Raw genomic sequence first — 23412 nt, 5'->3', positions numbered from 1 at the left:
GTGCTCAATTATTTGTAGAATTGGAAAGTTTTTTTAAGAGACTACACAGTTTGGATTTTATTCTCTGTTTAATGGGGTGGCATTGAGACTTATGAGCAGGGTATGAAATTATTAGATACTTATAGAAAAAAATGAAGTGTTATTTATAGTAAGAAAATGTGGAGTTTTGTTGAAATTTAAAATGTCTTTTTTCTTTTTTTTACTTCCAATAAGTTGCTTTTAAAATGATGAAAGGCTAAGTATTAAAGAGGTGCCTAAAGCATTTTAATTTTAGAATGGAATCTTAGGGATTGTGGTGAGAATAAGTATGTATGTTTTAACGTGAAACATAACTATTAGTGATTCCACCTTTTAAAATAATAGTATGTCTGATTTTAAAAGTAATACGTATTTTTGGGGGGGACCTCAATACTGATGGAAATATTTGTTTCTATTCCTTCCTGGTTCCACTGTCTTCAGGCTTCTGACCCCATTACTTTCTCCATCACTTTTAGCTGGCAAGGTTGCCTTCTACTTACCAGAGAAAATAAACACCATCACATGGAGACTGCCTCAGCTTCCTGAGTGAAACTGGCAAGTCAGCATCCACACCGGCACCCTCCTTTGGGTATCAGCTTCAGGGAAGAGGTGTTAAGCAAGGTCATAGCCCTCCATCTGTTCCTAGGGAGCCATATCCTCCTGCCACCTCAAGAACCTCCTTTACCATTTATGAACTAGTCCCCTGTTCTCTAATTTGAGTGGTATATGGACCTCTCTTTTCCCTCTTGCAGATTTCCAGGGATGACAAACTTTATTATAATTTTAAATAAACAGGCATAAGCTCTGTGCTTTATAGCTCTTATATAAGATAAAAACAATTTTATAAATTAATACAAATAAACTACAAAATAAAATTCAATAGCTAGTTTACAGTTATAAAAAAGCAAATTTAGAAATTAATACAAATAAAACCGTAAAACTTAGGATATTCAAATACGTAGTTTAATGTGACAAATGATACTAAATTGCAGCTTGAAAGTTTAAATATTTGATGGCTACTGCCCAGGTTCTTTTGAGTTCTTCATGCATATATCTCTCTGGGCCATGGGGTGACTCATCTTCCTCATCTTCACTACTCTTCTCTGTTTGGAACATAATATCCCGTAAGTTAAGCCTTCCTCTAAGAAATCTGCTGTGGCCCCACATGCCCTAGTTTGTTTCCCTTTGGGTATTCCAGTAGAACTCTGTATTTATCATAGGACACTGTATGTTATAAGCTGCCCATTCACCTTTCAGTCTCTACCATCTACCCATGTAGTTTAAGTTGAATCCCCAGCACCCATCCGTTGAGATCATAAAATAACATTATATCCTTCTCTTACCTGCTACAATAGGAACATTTCCCCATGCATTACTCTTTGAAAACATTTCTATTCATATCATATTATTCATCATACTTTATACATAAAGGTGTATTTAACTTTTCCCCTATTGTTGAATATTTAGATTGCTTTCAGCTTATCACTTTTACAAATTTTATAAATTTTATTTATATCCTTTAGACGCGCAGGCCCAGTGGCCATGGCTCACTAGCCCAGCCGCTCCGCGGCACGGGGCACGAACCCGCGTCCCCTGCATCGGCAGGCGGACTCCCAACCACTGCGCCACCAGGGAAGCCCCACATATCCCTTATTTTCTTAAAAATATATCTCTAATAGTTGAATTACTGGGTCCTGAAGAGTAAATATAATCTAGTGGTTAATGACTTAAGTTCAGTTCTCTGTTGGCTTTGATGCCCGCTAGCCATGTGACCATTAACAAGATGAATAAACTCTCTAAGTTTCAGTTTCCTTATTTTAGTATAGGGATATTTAGTTTATATATTTATATACATATGAACAGAACAAGTAATTAGAACAATGGCTGAATCTCAATAAATGCTAGCTATTATTTTGTACTTACAAAAAATATTTGATGTAGGTATTCGCAAATGACAGGTAAATTTTATCTGTTTACACTTCCAACTTCTGTGATAACACTTTATCAAATTATAAAATTTCAGTTAGAAAATGAACACGCAATAGATTTCACAATATGGGCACCAGTTTGAAGCACCTCTACAACATCTGCTTGGGAGAACTGTTAAAATGTTTGCCACTGCGAAACAATAAGAAAACCAAAGAAACAATGGCGCGTATTTACATCAACAAGGCATTGCTTAAAGGCGTCCATTCCTTGCGCGTATGGAGAAGTAAAGGGTAGCTTTCTTTACCTCAAGGGAAACTCAGGCGGAGCGCCTCTAAGGTTTTGGACAGCTGTTCAGCGTAGAAACAAAGTGCAAACTGCAAGAAAACAAAACAGTGGGCCTCCGCCAGTTTTAATAAGTTACGCTGCTCCAAAGGAGTGTTTAGGAGAGCGGAAATGGTTAAGTGTCAGCTTCTTCCATTCCTCCAGGATACCCTCCTGGAAATTCGAGTTCCTTGGCTCCTTTCAGTCGTCTCGGTTCTCTCAGGGAAGCTTCCTCGTCTCCCTGGCAACCTGAGCTGCCACCAATTGAAGCTGAGGATTGGTGGTCACGTGTCCCCTACCCCTTCCCGAGCGGAGGCAACATGGCGGCCCCGGTAAGCAGGAGCTGCGAGATTTGAATTACCCTACTTGTAGCTGCTGCGTCCCTGCTGATGGCGTCTCCGGCGTTGTGCGGTTCACGTCAGAGCCCAGAGGGACTCCCTGGAGACCCTTCCTCACAAGAAGAAGATGAGGATTGTGATCCTGAAGATCCGGTCAGCGACTCGGGTTCATACTCCTCTACAAGTACCGATCATGAGTAAGGTTCTCGAAGAGGGACAATTAAATCCATTCCTTCTGCCTCGAGAGTGTACACGTGGGCTGGGGGGAATTCGAGAGTGTTGGCGTGGTAGAGACCGAGTGTTTGAGGTTCTATAATAAGTGGGGTTTATTTGCACCACGTTTCAATTGTGTGATAATGTGAGACGAAATGACTGTCCATTCTTTGTTACTTTAGGCTTCTGTGATTTTCAGAGGAGGAGGTTCTCTTCTTTGTGGTGGATTCTGTAATATATGAGAGTGTATCTATCTGTTAGAATGTTCATAAAATTCTGTTCTGTCTCAGTGTCTTCTTGCTTTGGTGTCATGATCTTTGTGACTTTAACCTCAGTGTTTAGAGTGAAGTGACACCCTCCACGTTTTATGTCAACTATTTAAATTATGTAGATTTTTCTGGTTATAAAAATGAATATATATATAAAAGAAAGAAAATCCACCCTAGCCTCACCATCGAGAACAACCTCTCAGCATTTTGGGGGGTATTTCTGCTGTATTTTCCTATACATTCCCATGGTTTTCTTGTTTTCTATTTTATGTTATAATGTAATTTTTAAATACAGAATATCTAAGTGTTATTTTCTACTTTCTTATCCCTAAAAATAATGAAAAAGTTATTTTTATTCACAGTACCCAATGCTACTTCAGTTTTGAAGGAATTTATCCCTTACTGCTATGCACTAGAAAAGTCAAAGTAATTAGCTGTAGCTTGAAATGACTAGCATTGAAAAGGTTCTGGTGCCAAAACATCAATCAGTGACTGCCATATATAGTCATTTTTAGGATGACATTTTATGTGTATTTAGAAATAACAGTTACAGGTATTTAATGTGTATTTAGGAGTATCAGTTACTTGGCAATTATTTTCACCCATAGGTATGTAAAACATTTTTATCATTATCTTTAAAAGCACAAGGGAGAAAACCATCACTAATGGCTGCTTAATTATATTCTAGAGGCTTAATGAGGACAGATTATATTCTGGAAGACTTGAACAAATTTAAGGATCAAATACTTTGTACAATCTTCTACTGTGGTCGTTTAAAAAATAATTACAAAATTCATGGCTATCAAGCAAGGCTGCTGGAAGGAAGTATGGATTATGTAGAACCTTATTTGGTCTTGCTATGGGAGCCATAGACAGTGTGAGATTCAAATTCTTGCTTTCTCTACATCTTAGAATCACACATTTTTAACCCAGAGAGAATCTATAATATTCCCATGGTCACACAGCCAAATGTTGTCAGTGGAGAAATTTAAGAGACCTGATTTCAAATGGGGTGCATTGATTTTGATGAGTGAATAAATGAGCTAGTCCTTTTTTCTAGGAAATAAGCAAGCTGAGAACTCGAGTTAGAAAACTTATTTCAAAGCATTTTGTGATTTGGAATACATGTGTGCATATATATATATATATACACATATATATAATATTTTAGTTTTTAAAAAAATGGGCATTAAACTTTCTATATCAGTCATTCACTGATCACTCCACATATTCCAGTGTCTTTATCATCCTAATAATAAAAGTACAGGAAATCTCGATTGCAAACTGTTTGGCTGGTCTGTATTTCAAGCCCTACCAAGATTCAGATTTTATGCCTGTCGCTTCTTGGTGTTTAGGACATGAGAGTTGATATACACTGACCAGGTAGCCTTCTGTTCTGTTTCTTCCTTATGGTATTTACTTCGCTAAGCTGCAGCGTCACCAATGCAAAAGGTGGGCTTCCCGGCATGGACAGGACACTGGAACATGTGGATCCAAGGTATAGGGAGGCGAACCTAAGCTTTCTCATCAAAGCTAAGAGATATGAATTGCCTATTGTCTTTCATTGCCTACATGGAGGTTATTAAAGAAGTTATGCTACTTATTGATTCACATAAAGTATCCTGAACTTTCAGGGTTCTAGTTAATTTCTGCATATTCTTTCTGGAGATTATCATTGTTTCTTGCATGCTTTGAAACTGAAAACCAGTTTGAGCTGCAAGTGATTGTCAATATAGAATTAATAAGTTTATCATTTTTTAGATAAAATGTCTTTAGGGTAATTCTGGTATAGTACTTTTAATAGGGTTGTTTAAGACTTATAAGAGAACATTTTTAGGTTGGTGCAGTACATCTTAACCTGGCATATTGGCAAGTTCCTGTGGAAGCTTCAGAGGTAATACTGGAGGGTGGGTTGGGTTGAGGAAACTGTTAACTAGTTTCAGTATTAAAAAAAAAAATTATTTATTTACTTATTTGGTTGCACCGGGTCATAGTTGAGGCAGGTGGGCTCCTTAGTTGCGACTCTCGGGCTCCTTAGTTGCGGTGTGTGGGCTCTTTAGTTGTGGCGTGCAAACTCTTGTTGTGGCATGCATGAGGGATCTAGTTCCTTAACCAGGGATTGAACCTGGGCCCCCTGCATTGGGAGCATGGAGTCTTATCCACGGCACCACTAGGGAAGTCCTGACTAGTTTCAATGTTGAAATAACAGAAATCATACATTTACTTGCAATAATGCCATGCCTTCTTTGCTTTGGTTTACAATTACCCAACTCACTGAAGCCACATTGGTTCATGTTGGCCAAAGTCATCCATTTTATGACTTAAATTTTTGATTTTTCAGAGTGAATTGTTTATTGTTGTGAGTTTTAAAGCCTTGACTGATGGAGAGAAAAAAAGAATACTTTGAAAAGAGAATTTAGCTATAAAATGCTAAGGAGCTTCCACTGACAATAAGAAGAATGACTGGAGAAGAAGGAAAATACGTCCTTTAAGGTTTTTTTTTCTGGGTTTTTTAAACAACTTTACTGAAGTATAATTGACATACAATAAACTACATATTTGAAGTGTACGGTTAAGCTTTGATAAGTTTTGACATGTATATATCTGTCAAGATAATGAACATATCCATCTCGTCCAAAAGTTTCCCCGTGTGCCTCCCTCATACTACTCATGCCTGCCTCACTGTTTATAACCCCTAATCTGCTTTCTGTAATGATAGCTGAGTTTGTGTTTTCTAGAGTCTTATAAAAATGGAGGTATGTAGTATGGACTCCCTTTTTTGTCTGGCTTCTTTTAATCAGCATAATTATTTTGAGACCATTCATTTTGTTGCCTATATGTTGTTCGTTCGTTTTTATTTCTGAGTAGGATTTATTTTTGAATAGGATTCCATTTATTTCTGAATAGGATTTCCTTTTTATTTCTAAATAGGATTCAGCATAATTATTTTTTTTTCTTTGTGATTATTCAGCATAATTATTTTGAGACTCATTCATGTTGTTGCCTAGATGTAGTTCTTACCTTTTTATTTCTGAACTGGATTCCATGGATATATCAAAATTTATCTTTTTCTTGGGTTTTAACTTGGGAATGTGCTACTCGAAGAATAAAAATATTTCATTCAAAGTTGTGATGCAATATATTAATATCAATTTAGTATAATATTTTCCTTTTCCTCTCCTGCTCTGAACCTTGACTTTTTCCTTTTAATTTAATTTTTCTTTTATCAAATTATATAGATTAAAAAGTCAAATAGTATGTAACTAGGTTTATGATGAGACATGGTAATTCTCTGCCAGCATCTCTGTATGCTTCCAGCTCAGCATGTTTGAAGAGAATTCATTGTCTGCCTTGTTTCTCCTCTAGTGTTGCCCATCTCATTTGCTGACCTCACTCTCTTCTTACTCAGGTCCTCAGATCTAGTAAGTCTCCAGTCCTGTTGACTTGCTTTTCTGATATCCACCCCACCCCCTCCTCCTGCTTCTCACAGGCACTGCCTTACTTAAAGGGCTTGCGTCTCCCATACACCAGTTGTCTAACTGGTTTGGGTGCCTCTAATTTCTCCTGTTTTCAGTCTTTCTCCCATACAGCTGCCAGAGTTTGCTTTCTAAAATAATTTTTCTCTTAGAGAACCTACTACAAAAAGATATAATGTGGCAGTTTGGATCAAAAATAGAATTAAACACATGCATGAATATTACCAGTGAAACTAACTAAAATGAAGTAAATATCCATGTGCTTAACCAGGTCATCCCTGTGATCAGGAGGAGAAGGCTGAGATTTAAAAACTAACAGTAATACTTCAGGTTTGTTTGCTGATGACTGTGTTATTCAGAGAATTCAACCACTTCAATTACAATGGAATGTCTTTATAATGTAGCCTGAAATAACTGAGACTTTTGAAAATGAGACTAATTCTGTTAGTATTCATAGCACATTTACAGTGTCGGAATAATTTTTTCAACAGATTATTATGAGAGGCATCCTAGTACAGAGTAATAAGTACTAGATTAAGAGTAGGAGTCAGACAACCTGAAAGTGTTAACATTTTCATTTCATCAAGTTTTCTCTGGTCTTGAGGGATTCAGAATTAGGAGAATTCTTGGTTATAATTTACTGTTTTACAAGATGTCTCAAGACTCCTATATACTAAGGGGCAAGTACTTAAAGAGAAAATAAAGGCTGAATATGTAAGCATTTCTACTTCTTTGGAAATGAAGTCTTTGTGTAGATGACCTAGAAAAGACATGCTTTTCTTTAACACGAAAACTATCTTCCTGGTACTGGGAAACTTGATGGGCCTTCATCTATTTTGACTTTTATTTCAAAATTTAAAATATTAGGACAATTGTGTTAGGGCAGTGGAACTGTATGTTACTATATGATACTATAATATCATATAGTATCTGTATAATACTATACAGATACTGTATGTATCTGTATGATACTATAATTATTCTATAATGGTGGATGATACATGTCATTATACATTTGTCCAAACCCATAGATTGTACACCATGAGAGTAAACCATAATGTAAGTTGTGGATTTGAGGTGACTATGTTGTGTCAATGTAGGTTCATCGATTGTAACAAATGTACCACTCTCGTGAGGGATGTTGATAATGGAGGAGGCCATACAAGTGCGGGGCCAAGGAGTATATGGGAAGTCACTCTACCTTCTGCTCAGTTTTGCTGTGAACCTGAAACTGCTCTAAAAAAAGAAAAGTCTTTTAAATCATTTTTCTACTCAAAAGCTTGATGGCCTCCCAAATAAACTCCAGATTCCTTACGATGCTTTTTAAAGCTCTTTTAGGTCTGTCCCTAGCCTATCTGATCTCATCTTTGATGATCTTCCTTTAAGTCACCTGTATTCCTGTTTGTCTTAGCTCTGGCCACTATTTAAAAAACATCCTAGGGAATTAATTCTCTGGCTGTCCAGTGGTTAGGACTCTGCACTTCCATTGCAAGGGGCATGGGTTCGATCCGTGGTTAGGGAACTAAGATCCCACGAGACATGTGGTGTGGCCAAAAAAAAAAAAAAAAAAAAAAAAAAACCTAGACTGGGTGGCTTATAAACCATAGAAATGTATTTCTCACAGTTCTGGAGGCTGTAAGTCCAAGATCAGGATATCAGCATGGCCAGGTTCTGGTAAGGGCCCTCTTCCAGGTTGCAGACTGCAAGTTCTCATTGTATTCTCACATAGCAGAGAGGAGAAGCAAGTTCCCTGTGTCTCATAAGGGCACTAATCCCGTTTGTGAGGGCTGCACCCTTATGATGGCATCCAATTCTAATTACTTCCCAAGGGCCCCACCTCCTAACACCATCCCATTGGATGGAAATGTTTCAACATATAAATTCTGGGGGAACATAAACATTCAGTTCATAATATTACTACACTGAAATATTCACCCATTCTCATTCCTAACATTCTCTTTCATACCTACACTTATACCTATTGATACTTTGTTCTCTGTTTGAAACACCTTTTCTTCCTATCTCTGCTTGTCACAATCATTCAAGTTTTCATTTAAGTGCCACCTTCTCGTAGGACCTTATTTGATCCCTCTTAGACTTAATTTCTCCAATAGCAGTTTTCATTCCTCACTTTTGTCACTTGCATTTCAGCTAGGTGATGAGCTCTGTGTCCACCTGACATCTTTTTAAAAGCACAATAAAGCCCTATCAAAAAATGATTTGCTGGTCTTTGATTTCAGTTCTACCAGAGTTAGATCGTATCCTTAACTTAGTGATGTGTAGACATACCCTATTTAGCAGAAGGGCTGGGGTAGGGAATGGGGTCATTATTAGCATAGTTCTAGTGGAGATGTGTTCCTGATGTAAAAATTTATTTCATGCATTGACTACACAGTTAGTAGTTCACTGGCTGATCCCTTCTTCTCTGACATGCTCCACATTTGTTCCAGTGGTAACTGGCTGGGCTAGAAGCAGCATCATCAGCTCCCACTAGGTTCCCCACCTCCTCAAGCTGCTAAAATAGCTAGCATAGATTTTAACCCTTAAAATCATGGTTTCCTTTTAGAAACCAATCAAAAGACTTTGGGGATGAAAATTAGATATTGCTGGTAGACAGAACACAGAAATGAAAACATAGAAAAGCATTAGGCAGACCCGTACTTACTGAACAAGCCCCAGATAGAATCCATGATAATTTGTCGTGGTGTTTTTATCTTGTGTGGTCTGTCTCTGTACCTAGGATTGTCTTGCTGTACCTATTAGCATTATATAACTATGTAACTACATGTGTTGGCCACTTTGGTAAAGCACATTGTGCTTTCCCCACTAAAACGAAAAAAAAGAAACAAAAAAGTATTGTAACAGGTTTGAAGTGGTAGCAAAAGTCTGTTTTCCTTAAGGAAATGTGCCATGAGGGCTGGCTATTTTGTTAATGTTCTTTCTTGTGGTGGCCAAGGAAATTGTGATACTACTTCATTTGGTGAAAAATGCTGACATTAACGCAACTAAGGACCTGAGAGATTCCGTAACTTAGAAGAAGAAAAAAAGATTTAGTATCAACATAGAAATTTGAAACACCTGAGTAATTGAGAAAATTAAAAGCATTATCTGAAGTTCATTTTCTTTAATATACTGTTAGAGCTTATGTAAGTGAACTTGTTTATTTGCAAATTAGCAAGTTTTTCTTTGGTAAGAAGGACTCTGGTCACATTTACCACATTATTTAGGGCCTTGAAACCAATTAAAGTGCAGTCAAACTTTGCAGGCAGACTATAAATATATAGTTATTTCTGTTTAGAGCAAAGTAGAATGAACAAAATAAAAGTCTCATTGAAAGACATTTGCACAATGACAGCTTTGCAGCTTGCACCATAGGCTCTCAGAAAAAAATGAAAGAATATTTATATTAATATTGATTAATGTAACCCATGTATTATAAAAATCTTAATTAAAACTGCTAGATTTAATTCCTTTTTAAAGATAAATATTTTAGACTTCCCTGGTGGTGCAGTGGTTAAGAATCTGCCTGCCAATGCAGGGGACAAGGGTTTGAGCCCTGGTCCGGGAAGATCCCACATGCAGCAGAGCAACTAAGCCTGTGCACCACAACTACTGAGCCCACATGCCACAACTACTGACGCTCACGTGCCTAGAGCCCATGCTCCACAACAGGAGAAGCCACCACAAGGAGAAGCCTGCACGCTGCAACGAAGAGTAACCCCTGCTCGCCGCAACTAGAGAAAGCCCACGAGAAGCAATGAAGACCCAACGCAGCCAAAAATAAATAAATTAATTAATTAAAAAAAAAACTTTAAAAAATATTTTATTTTGGAATAAATTTAGATTTACAGAAAAGTTGAAAAGATAGTACAGAGAATTCCTGTAAATTCTTCACCCAGTTTTTCTCTGATGTTAACCTTTTACACAAATAGGGTACATTTTTTAAAACTAAGAAATTAACATTAGTATAGTACTGTTAACTAAACTCTAGACTTTATTCAGATTTCACCATTCCCCTACTTATGAACTTTTTCTGTTCCCGGATCCAATCCAGGGTATCATATGGCATTTAGTCATCACGTCTCCTTAAGTCTCCTCTGGTCTGCAGTAGTTTCTCAGTCCTTCCTTGTTTTTCATAACCTTGATCACTTGGTTAAGGTGATGTCTGCCAGGTTTCTTCACTGTGAAGTCACAGTTTTTCATTTTCCATACTCTGTTCTTTGAAAGCATGTCACTGAGTCCAGTCTACACTAAAGAGGAGGAAAGATTAAGCTCCATCTCCTGGAGTGAAGAGTGTCTATATATAATATTAATTTCATTATTAATAGTTACAATGAAAAGTTGGCGGTTTTGTTTTATTGTTGTTTTTAATACACCCCCTCCATTCTAGAACTAGTTTGAGAGTACAGTCGTTCCACCTCTGTTAAACTTTCTGATACGTTAATCAGTTATGCTCTTGATGTTTTTCTAAAGAGGAAGTAATCACCTGTAGTAGGAATAAGGAACCTTTTGGGAATCCTGAACTGTGGCCTTAAAGGCAGTATCTAGTTTTGGTTCATATGTTACCAGCACTTAGCCTGGAATCTAGTAGAGATCATTGGAGGCATCTTCATTTATTGCTAGGGGTTGGAAAAGTGCAGAAGTACAGGAGCTATATCTAATAAAGGGGTAAGTTTCTCTCCAGTTCTGACTGTGGTACAAGAGGATGGGAACTGTCATTTATTTGGCCTTTACCATGCCAGGCACATTATTTTATTTGCTGTTGATAACAGCCCTGTGAGGTAGCTATAATCTGTTTTCTGGAAAAGGAAACCTAGAGCTTAGAAAAGTGAAAATCTCAATAGAACAGTGTTTGAACCAAGGTCTGTGACCTCTCAGGTCATTTTCTTTTTACTATATGTTTTGTCTTCTTTTACAGTTTCCTATGTTCATTTCCTTGTCTTTATTCCTGTCTCTTTTCTCCCTTCTTTTAACTTCTCCCTTTTTAAAAAAATTTCTTCTGCTTCAAGTGAAATATTTTTTAAATATAGAGCTTAAGAAAGTGGATCTCAGTCATTGCTGGTGGAAATGTGAATTGGTATAGTCTTAGGGTAAAGACACCTACCTATCTATCTATCTATCTCTCTATCCCCCTACATAAAAGAATGGTTACTGGGCTTCCCTGGTGGCGCAGTGGTTGAGAGTCTGCCTGCTGATGCAGGGGACACGGGTTTGTGCCCCGGTCCGCCAAGATCCCACATGCTGCGGAGCGGCTAGGCCCGTGAGCCATGGCCGCTGAGCCTGCGCGTCCGGAGCCTGTGCTCCGCAACGGGAGAGGCCACAGCAGTGAGAGGCCCGCGTACCGCAAAAAAAAAAAAAGAATGGTTACTGTATTGTTGTCCATAGGGGCAAAAAAAAGTGAACACAAAGCTTATCATTAGGTGACCAAATGTGCTACATCCCTTAATGTAGCCATTAGAGGTTTTTAAATTGTTTTTTTAGTGATAAATGATAAAGGGGTGTGTGTGTGTATGTATAGATTCCACTCACTTTTTCAAAACAAACAGTAACAAATAACCCTATATATGTTTTATATGATTATAAGAACACAGATTAAAAAAATTTTTTTATTGAAGTATAGTTGATTTACAATGTTTGTTTTTGGTATACAGCAAAGTGATTCAGTTATACATATATATCTGTATTGTTTTTCATATTCTTTTCCATTATGCTTTATCACAGGATATTGAATATATCAGTAGTTCCCTGTGCTATACAGTAGGACCTTGTTGTTTAGAACACAGATTTTTAACTTGTCAGTGAAAGGTAGGAAGGGAGAAGGACATGTATGATAATTACGTGCCCATTTATATAAAATGAGTCTGTGCGTATGTGTACACGAAAGTACAGTCACCAACTAGAAATCTAATCAACACCAGTTCTTTCGTCTCCCTCATCATCGCGTCTAATCAGTCTCAACGTCCTGGTGATTTTCAAGCATTTCTCAAATGTTTTTCCTACTTTCCATTTCCTCTACAATTGCCTTAGTTATCATCTTTGCTTGGACTACGGAAACAGCCCCCTAAATGGCCTCTTATCTTTTTTTTTTAATTAATTAATTTATTTCTTTTTGGCTGAGTTGGGTCTTCGTTGCTGCATGGGCTTTCTCTAGTTGCGGCCAGCGGGAGCTACTCTTAGTTGTGCGCAGGCTTCTCATTGTGGTGGCTTCTCTTGTTGTGAAGCATGGGCTCTAGGCGCGCGGGCTTCAGTAGTTGTGGCCCACGGGCTTAATTGCTCCGCGACGTGTGGGACCTTCCCTGACCAGGGCACAAACCTGTGTCCCCGGAATTGGCAGGCGGATTCTCAACCACTGCGCCACCAGGGCAGCCCCTGGCCTCTTATCTTGAATCTTGTCTACCTCAATTCCTTCTTCTATTGTCCTGTCAAAGTAGATCTATTCAGCGATTTCTAACATGTAAACCCCTCTACCTAAAACTCTTCATTGATACTCTCTTACCTACACAACAAAACCCAAACCCTTTGCCAGGGTCCAGAAGGGCTTGCAAAATTACAACTTGCAAAATTAGACTTCTCCTGTCATTCCCCACCTCACCACCTCCACTCTGGCAACCGCAGACTAGCTTTAGTTATCCACATAGGCCATGGGGACTACCCCTCAAGGCCTTTGCTTGTGCTGGTACTTCTGCTTGGGATTCTCTTCTTGTCTTCCCCCTCAGCTCCCCAAGCCCTCCTCCCCAGACACTTGTTGCTTTAAAACTCACCTCTGGGGTCTCCTCTACCAGAAAGTCTCCCTTGACCTCATCCTCAACCCCAGGCTAAGCTGGATGACCTCTCTTTTGCACCTACCATGTGTATTGTCATGAATTCCTTCTCAGTTTCTCTTCCCCACTAGACAAGGGAAGGAACTGAGGTTTTCATCTTTGTAATTCCAGTACTGTCCACCATGCCTGGCACTGTTTATTTGTTCTACAACTGAATGCCACCCCCTGTGGCACCTCCACCTGCAGGGATCTTTAAAGCATAACCAAAAAGTGGTTTCGCATTCATATTTTAGAGAATAAGTGACTTCCCTGGTGTCCAGTGGTTAAGACTCTGCTCTTCCACTGCAGGGGGCCCGGGTTTGATCCCTGGTGGGGAGCTAAGATCCTGCGTGCCACACCACACTACCCAAAAAAAAAAAAAAAAAGTATAAATTCCAAATTTTGGAGAATTAGGTGAACCATCTTCATGTTTAGCAGAGAGGGAAAAATGTTTCTTTGGCGTCACATATCTCTCATACGAACAACAGACCATATTAAAAGGGTGAGATTATAAAGCAAGTAAATTTCATTCATTTTTCTAATTAATATATATCTTCATAAGTAATTGTGTTTAATTATGATATTTTCATTGTGCCATTTTATTTTATTTTTTAAATAATTGATTAATTTATCTTTTGGCTGCGTCGGGTCTTAGTTGTGACAGGCGGGATTTTTTGTTGCAATGCGCAGGCTCTTCCTTGCACTATGTGGGCTTCTCTCTAGTTGTAGCATGCGGGCTCCAGAGCATGTGGGCTCTGTAGTTGTGGTACACGGTCTCTCTAGCTGTGGCGTGCGGGCTTAGTTGCCCTGTGGCACGTGGGATCTTAGTTCCCTGACCAGGGATCGAACCAGCGTCCCCTGCATTACAAGACGGATTCTTAACCACTGGACCACCAGGGAAGTCCCTGTGCCATTTTAAATTACGGTACATTGTTATCTAAATTTTTTATGGTGAGGACACAGTTATTTAGACTCATCAGAGTAAAACTACAGAGATATTAAATACTGATTTCTGCAGGTACAGACAGATATAGTCAAAACAACTGATAATGGTGAATAATCCACAGTAAGTGGTGCTAAGTGCCTAAAATGATGCCACACACTGGGAACCAGCAAGTGCCAAAGAAATGTTAGTTTTGATATCTGGGGATAGTTATGCCTTTTTTTTTAACCATTCATATATAGTTGAAAAATTCTATGTTAATTACCAACTACAGACCAGCGTAGTGGTTAGTTTCTGATTAATAGAATAGTGCATTTTTTGGATGAATTTTCACAGTATTTAGAAAGACACACTTGACTTTTAAGTTAAAAGAACCAGGATTGCTAATAAACACTGCAGAAAACAGATGTCTTCTAACTGATTGAATGATTAGAACACAAATTATAACGTGCCAGGATATTACAGCTCATGTTTCTGAAAAGTCTCTCCACGTGTTAATTCTTCCACTGTAACCAGTTTTGCTTTAAAGAATAGCAGTTTGAAAGGTAAACTGTTCGTAACATTGAACAGGGTAGAGTTTGTGGTTAGGTCTGTTACCCTAAGATGGGTATTTTTGTTTTTTAATGCTCTTTGAATCATTTTAATAATAATAATTTTGTTTTTTTCAATGGCCTATTTCCCAGTTAAAAATCACATGATGAATCATGTCATGTGTGGTTTACTCTTCTTACTACAATTATTCATTAAAAGGAATTTTATGAAATTATAGGCTACAGAAGTGATTATTATTAACTGTGATTACAAACTAGTTGTTTTCAGCAAAGATTTTAGTTCATGGTGGGTGAATGTTCCTTTTTTGAAAACTTATTATATAAACAAAGTCTTTTAATACTGGTAGGCTTTCACTTTTGTTTTAACGTGTCAGCCATGCTGAATAATTTCTTTACAAATAGGATGTTTTTATGTGCAATTTCTGAATGTCTCACATCTGTGGATATAATTGTATAATCATCTACTAATGTAAATCATTGTCCAGTGAAATTGTCTAAAGTGAACAGTAACCACACAGGGACTGAATTAAATTTAAAAAACAAAATAGAACCTTAGATTCTAGAAGGGGGCCATCTCTTTTTTAATTTGTTTTCTTTTCTATCACTATGCCATTTTGATTCCATCTCCTCCAACCCCAGTTCTTCAAGGCTCTACAAAAACTATTCTACAGGAAATAATGTTGATGCTCACAATAAATTAGAATCAGTGAGGAGACTCTGAAATAATCAAAGAACTTTCACCCTTCCCGTCTCCCCGCACCCCAACCCCTACCCTCACCCGCCTGCCGGAAAGGCATAACTGTTTTTCCCATGTTTGGCTGCGATTTAGATTATCTTTTCTCTTTTTCACAGTGACCTGGAGCCTGAATGGCTGGACAGTGTGCAGAAGAATGGAGAGCTATTTTATTTGGAGTTGAGTGAGGATGAAGAAGAAAGCCTTCTTCCTGAGACACCTACTGTGAACCATGTCAGGTTCAGCGAAAACGAGATTATTATTGAAGAGGATGATTACAAAGAAGGAAAAAAGTATGAACCCAAACTCAGGCGGTTTACCAAGATTTTAAAAAGTAAAAAACTTTTACCCAAGCGCTATAATAAAAAAAATAGCAATGCCAGTGGGCCAGTATCCATTCTAAAGCATCAGTCCAATCAGAAAACAGGAGTTGTTGTCCAACAGCGGTACAAAGACGTGAACGTTTACGTGAACCCCAAAAAGCTAACCGTCACCAAAGCCAAAGAGCAGCTCAAGCTTCTGGAAGTACTGATTGGGATTATCCATCAGACCAAGTGGAGCTGGAGAAGAAGTGGAAAACAGGGCAGTGGAGAGAAGCTTGTGGTCCATGGCCTGCTGCCAGGAGGATCTGCTATGAAGAGTGGTCAGATATTAATTGGTAAGTCCTGCTCGTGAGCATCAGTCCTTGTTTGCAGAGTTAATGGTTGATGCTGCTTTGTGAGGAAAGTGATCAAAACAGAATTATACCCAGTGTCTCAACCAATAAAGGACTGCCTGACGATACTTGGGACAGTAGTGAAGTTGGAAGGATTGTGTACTGCAATGCACAGCATTCTTAAGACAAGCGCTTTAGTGCCGTGAATACACATGTGTGCCTTGTTAGGCCAGGGAACAGCTTAACTAATTTTCAAGTTTTTATATAATTTTATTTCATCTTGGTTTTCTTTGCTGACAAGAAAAAGAAAAGTTAACTGTACAGTGATAATTTAGGTTTGAATGACCTATATCCAATAACATGATACAAAAATATATAATTTATGAATAAAAATACTTTAAAATTGTATATTTGCACTTAAGTGCCCTGAGTTCTTGGAGTAGTTTTAAACTGTTTCCTATGGCATATGTAGGAACATTGGTGTTATACGTAAATTTCCTTTTAAGGGCGCTTGTCATAAAATATCCCACCAATTTTGAGGGGAAAATAAGAAATCCACAAGTTATTCTGAATATATGTTAAGATGAGCATTTTGTGTTGCTGATACATTTTAAGCTGTTGGATATGTTTGAGTTAGTAGCAAAGATAGATTAGTTACCTAGAGATAGATTAGTTACCCAGAGATAGATTCATTACCCAGAGATAGATTACCCTACCCAGAGATAGATTAGCTACCTAGAGATAGACTAGTTACCCACAGATAGATTAGTTACCCAGAGATAGGTTAGTTACCTAGAGATAGACTAGTTACCTAGAGATAGATTATTTACCTAAAGATAGAGTAGTTAAAGATGAGTATATGTTGTTAACAAAACTTACAGGTAGTAACAGTTCTCCAAGCTGATGGTCTTAAGTTGATCCAGCCTGAGAGATTTTGATAAAGGAACTTTTATAGATTCTTTAGAAACATTTCAAAATATTTCTTTAAGTCCAGATTTTTTGTTTGTTCATTGATTCATTAGATAATTTTTTAAGCACCTGCTAAATGCCAGGAGCACGAAGATTACTCTAATGATCCAGTTACTCCTCCTAAGGAGCTTATGCTGTAGTGGAGCTCACGTAGTGTCAGAAATAAGCAGACAGTTTCCCACAGTGTGATAAGTGCCACGATAAGGTTTGCAGGGAGGAACCCTGTAGGAAGGGCATCTGTGCAAAGCGTGTATTCCACATGGTTGCAACAAGATCTCCACATTCTCTTCTTACAGCGTGATGTTGATACTCCTCCCATGGAGAGTTGTGGTACGTGTGTGTGTCTCTGTGCCCCACTGCCCTGGCCTTGAATCTGGGTGGGTCTGTGACTACAGCTTAATTGGTACTGTACACACAGACTTAAGGAGTGGGCTTATAAAAGGGGATGCACCTTCTGCCTGTCCCCATTCTGTGAGGAAGGCCAGGCCACTTGAAGAGGCCCTGAGTCGTAGCATTCTGGCTGATAGCCCCAGCTGAGGCCCCAGCCACGCTCAGGAACAGCCATCAGACGTGAGTGAAGAAGCCGTCCGGGTAACCCCTGCCTCAACCATCTGGCTGCAGCTACACAAGGAACCCTGAGTGATAACCTCAGCTGAGCCCCATCAACCCCAGAACTGGGAGAGACAATAAATGGTGGTGGTTGTTTCTTTCGTTTTTTGTTTGTTTTTAATTGAGATATAATGACATATTACATTACATTAGTTTCAGGCATACAACATAATGATTTTATATTTGTTTATCCTCTGAAATGATCACTGCAGTAAGTCTAGTTAACATCCATCTCCACACATAGTTGCAAAGGATGGTTGTTGTTTGAAGCTACTGAGTTTTTTGGGTGATTGCTTATGCAGTAATAGGTAACTGGAACAGGAGCTAATGCATACTTACATTCTCTCAGGTCCTCACCTTCCTTTTTTGTCAACTTACAGAATTGGACTAAAATATCTCTAAGGTTTGTTCTGTTAGTTCTGTCAAAGGAGACCAGAATTCCTGCTTATGAAATCCTGCCTGGTTGTTGCCCACCACCATAACTGTATGATCCCACATGCTGGGAAACCTCGGCTACACATTCTCCTTATACTCACCTGGGGCTTCTGCTTGGAATGCCTATTTGGACCGAGTTATAGACGGATCTCTAAAATTCTTTTTACCCTTTTCTCTTGAAACCTAACAGAGTGGTGGTTATGACCAGTGAGCCTCCTATTCCATATTTCCTTTCCCCTGATACTCCAGTCTGCTGAACCTTCTAGGAATGGCAGTTACCTCTGGCCGTGATCTTTGCACCATTTGTATGGGAGGAAAGAGAATGAACCAGAGAGAGGAAGACTACCAGGGTGGTCCTACTGTTTATCATTAAAGTAATTTAAAGATACACAAGATGCTAGTAGTCTACCTTTTAACCTGAGTCAGGTAACATGGATGCATTCACTTTGTGATAATTCATTGTGTTGTACTACAATTTATGCATTTTCCTGCATGTGTATTAAATAGCAATAAAAAGTTAGAAAAATGAGGCTCATGAGTTCAATTTTGTAATAGAAAAGATTATGATTTACTAATAAGTAGAAAGGAAATTTGTCGGAATAAAATGATTATTTCATCTTTGATGCGTAGCAAAATGGTTGGCTCATAATAAGCCCTCAAAAACATTTACTGAATGAATGAATAAACCATGTAAAAAAAGAATACATGCAGGGAAAACAATTAGAAGTTAATATCAATACAGCAAAATGCTAATAGTGTTGGATTAGGGTGGGGGCATTATGGGTAATTGTTATCTCTACTTTTCTAAGTTTTTAATTTTTTGATTATGTTCCATATTTTTTAATTATATAATTTGGGGACTAAAGAATGGATGATTTTTTTTCAGCATTAATTTTTTAAAAAGTCTCTGAGCAGTCACAGGTGTTAAGCTTATAAATAATGAATATTATCTTATGCCCCTTAGAGCAGAGATATAAATCGCTGTTAGGAAAGAGACTTCGTCCTTGAATACTTCATCGAGCAGATGCTCTTGTTTATCAAGATCAGAAATCCTATTCCAAGTTGGGTATGTGTTCATACCCATTTGCAAGAATGGATGATTTTAATGTCATGGTGGGTTTGCTAATCGCACAAGGTGCTTCTGTGGTGGTAATTTCTCACTCGCTTCTTTCATAGCGACATTTCACACTGCAGTCACCCCACAGGTAGGAAGATCATGAATGCTTTGTCCGGGTCAATGCAGTTTGCTCAGGGTGACTTCCGCTGTTGTCTGGCTGGAGGGTGACCCACTGTTGACTAAAGTCCCTTGACCAGCACAGTGAGACGGGTGACTCTTCTTTCCTTTTATGACAGCAGAACTCTGTTCTATTCTCATTCTTCTTTGCTGGATTCTTGGGGGTCTTGCTACCTTTTTTGGTGCCATTTTTGCTGTTCCTGCTGCCAAGGGCTTGCATGTTTATTTTTTATATTTCTATTTTTGCGTTTCTGTTAAAGTTTGACCGTTGATAGCTCCTGGACTACCTGTAGCCAGCCTCTGACTCAGTCCAGAACAAATAGAAGTTCCCCTTTTATCTACATCCTAGAAACTGCGTATCATCTCAGTGATTTATTTTTGTCTTCAAGATTACCCTTTTTTTGGTCATTTTAAACTAGATGTTTTTTTGAGGATTGGGAAGGATAGGGTTAGAGAAATTACACATTGATATTCTTTTTTTAAAATTAATTAATTATTTATTTTGGCTGCGCTGGGTCTTAGTTGCGGCATGCGGGATCTAGTTGCGGCATGCGGGATCTTTGTTGCGCCATGCGAACTCTTAGTTGCAGCATGCATGTGACATCTAGTTCCCCAATCAGGGATCGATTTCAGACCCCCCCTGCATTGGGAACATGGAGTTGTACCCACTGGACCACCAGGGAAGTCCCCACATTAATATTCTAGACACACATACCCCTGGAAACTTTTTCTGATGAAGAATAAACAAAGTTTTTATTTCAAGCTCTTTTCATGTCAACTTCTAATGTTCTCACCTGTGATCACTAAAGAGATTTGTATAATACTTGTGCTGTTTCTCTTTTAAATTTTAAAAAATTTTGGAAGTATTTTTGGATTTACTTTAAAAAAATCATTTTAATTGAGGTATGACCCATAATATGCACAAGTCTTAAATGTATACTCAGTAAATTTTGACATATGTTTGTCCCTGTGTAACTACCACCCAGGTCAAGATATAGAATGTTTTTGGTACCCAGAAGCCTCCATGGTACATCCTCCTAGTCAGTACCCCCTCCCAAAGGTAATCTTTTAAAAGTCAGAACTGTTCTATCAACAGAGTTGATTTTGCCTCTTCTTGAACTTCATGTATATGAAAGTGTATGGTGTGTATTCTCTTGTTTCTATTATATTTTCTTTAGCTTATAATCTATGAGAAATAACCATGTTCTCACTATGTAGTATTCCGTTGTATGAATACATACTATTTATTTTTCCATTCCACTGTTGATGGACATTTTGGTTATTTCCAATTAAAATATCTGAAGTGCTCTTTTGAAAAGACATATTTGGTTTTTATGAACACATAACGCATGGTTTTATTCTCTAATGTTTTGCAGACTATTACTTGGTATACATTTTTATTTTCTCCTCTAATAGGTGTAACATTTTGATATTCTTAATGAAAATAACTCTACTTGTTTGTCTCTCCTCTCGCACGTCATTTTTTCCCCATACTTCTCCCCATGGTACTTGAACCACTAGTAAAAGAAAGACACTGAAGCAGTGTGTTCACTGGAAAGACAGTATTTTAGAGTTTTTAGGCCTTTGTTGAGAGCGTCTGGTTGTTACTTCCCCCTACGGATGAGCACCAAAGGAATCGCATGACTTACCCGAGAGCAGACAGCCAGTCAGTGATACAGCTGAGACCCATGGGTTGTGAATTCCATTCACAGAGCTCACTTGAATGGGTGTGCCAGGTTGCTCACTTGAATGGGTGGGGAAAGTGCCAAAAGATTTCTCTTTGAAACAAAAATGGAAAGAAATGATTTAATCGTTTCAAAATGTGATTGGGAAATAAGTGTTAAACTACCACAATGTACTGTTTAACCCAGTTAATTCATTCTGAGACATTTGTCCTTAAGAAGTAATCTAAAACACATCTGCAAACCGCAGCCAGCAGATCAAATCAGGCCCACCACCCATTTTTGTACAGTCAGCAAACCAAGAATGGTTTTAACCTTTTTCAATGGTTTTTTAAAAAAAATCAAGAGTGATATTTTATGACATATGAAAATTATATGAAATTCAGATATCAGTGTTCATAAGTAAAATGTTATTGGAACATAGCCACATTCATTTGTTTATTGCTGCTTTCAAGCCACAATATCAGAGTTGAGGAGTTGCGACAAAGGCCATATGGCCTGCAGAGCCTAAGATATTTACTGATCTGACCCTTTACAGAAAAAGTTTGCTGACCCTAGATGTAAAAACAGGAAAAGCTATGTGCACGAAAACATTTATTTGAGCATTCTTTAATAATAATAAAAAGCATGAAAATGTCAAACCAAGGGTCTGATTATTTAAATTATAATTTAATAAATTTGTATGTTATTTGACTATTAAAGTTGTAATTCTAAACACTGTATACCAGCATAAAAATTCTTATTACTTGAGAAGTTTAAAAGGAAAAAAATCCTTGATGCCTCATTTGTGTGAACAAATGTAAAGACTAAAAATAATTTGCAGAAACAATCATGGCTATAATGCCATCAATAATTTATAGCTATCAATAATTTTTACATTTCTGCAATATTATTTTCTATTTTAATGAGGAATAAAAACCTGGCACTAGTTTCTTATCCATCATCTTCAGAGAATGTGCTGTTTTACTTAATATTCTGAATGGTAGTTACAGTAGATGAGCTATCCTTATTCAAGGAATTCTAAAATGGTAGGTTGGGAGGGACCTTAATTTTCTCTGGTTTAGTGCTTACATGTTATAGTTGAGGGATTGATATTGAAGTTAAAAAAATACAATAATTTTTATTCTCTCAAAACTTAAGAATTTGTCAGTAAATGCATTAACTTGAATGTATAAAATGGCAGTATGTAACTATGTTTCAAAAACCATATGCTTTCCCCTCTGAAGTCAAATTCAGCTTAATTTAAATGATCTATTTATTTATTTATGTAAATTTATTTTTTTTTTTGGCTCTGTTGGTTCTTCGTTGCTGTGCGCGGGCTTTCTCTAGTTGCTGCGCGCAGACTTTCTCTAGTTGCCGCGAGCGGGGCCTACTCTTCGTTGCGGGGCGCGGGCTTCTCATTGCAGTGGCTTCTCTTGTTGCGGAGCACAGGCTCTAGGCTCACGGGCTTCAGTAGTTGTGGCATGCAGGCTTCAGTAGTTGTGCCTCATGGGCTCTAGAACGCAGGCTCAGTAGTTGTGGCACACGGACTTAGTTGCTCCGTGGCATGTGGGATCTTCCCGGACCATAGCTCAAACCTGTGTCCACTGCATTGGCAGGCGGATTCTTAACCACTGTGCCACCAGGGAAGTCCCTAAATGATCAATTTAAATGCACAATCTGATCCCACCCCACTGTCTCATACCTATTTCCCAGTCCTCTTGTATGTAAATACCAGATTCTAACAAGACTGATTTATTCTTTTTCCAATGACTGCCAAGTGTACCTTGTATATCCTTCTATTCTTTAGCATTCATGGTCCCTGACTCTCACTTGGTGCTTAGCCAAAGTTGCTTTGTTCTGTTAAGCGGGTATATTAATTTTCTATTGCTGCTGTGACAAAGTACCACAGACTTAGTGATTTAAAGCAGCACAAATTTATCATCTTGCAGTTCTGGAGGTCAGAAGTCTAAAATGCGTCTTCCTGCACTAAAATCAATGTATCCACAAGGCTGCATTCCTTCTGGAGGTTGCAGGGGAGAACCCCTTTCCTTGGCCAGCTGCTGGAGGCCACCTGCATTCCTTGCCTTGTGGTCCCTTCATCTTCAAAGCCAACGGCGTAGTATCTCCATGTCTCTCTTTCTCTGATTCTGTGGTTTTCCTGCCTCCTTCCTATAAAGGCCCTGTAATTACATTGGGCTCTTTTGGATAATCTCCCAATCTCAAGATCCTTAACTTAATTACATCTGAAAAGTCTC

At 38.2% G+C, this 23412-nt stretch overlaps 1 protein-coding gene across 5 annotated transcripts in view; it reads left to right on the top strand.

The window, feature by feature from the left end:
- Positions 1–23412, top strand: part of INTU (inturned planar cell polarity protein) — an 81575-nt gene that overhangs the window by 7176 nt on the left and 50987 nt on the right. For 2 of the 5 annotated variants that reach the window (XM_067735114.1, XM_067735112.1), the window contains exons 1-2: positions 2546–2803; positions 15711–16249. In XM_067735114.1, coding sequence (XP_067591215.1) covers positions 2658–2803; positions 15711–16249 — 685 coding nt within the window. In that variant the 5' untranslated portion in view covers positions 2546–2657. Of the gene's footprint in view, positions 1–2545; positions 2804–15710; positions 16250–23412 lie in introns of those variants that run through there. The other 3 variants (XM_067735117.1, XM_067735116.1, XM_067735115.1) reach the window with 3 other exon arrangements.

This window comes from Pseudorca crassidens, chromosome 4, assembly GCF_039906515.1.
Source record: "Pseudorca crassidens isolate mPseCra1 chromosome 4, mPseCra1.hap1, whole genome shotgun sequence".
NCBI classification, from domain to species: domain Eukaryota; kingdom Metazoa; phylum Chordata; class Mammalia; order Artiodactyla; family Delphinidae; genus Pseudorca; species Pseudorca crassidens.
This window is presented reverse-complemented; position numbering and strand designations above follow the sequence as displayed.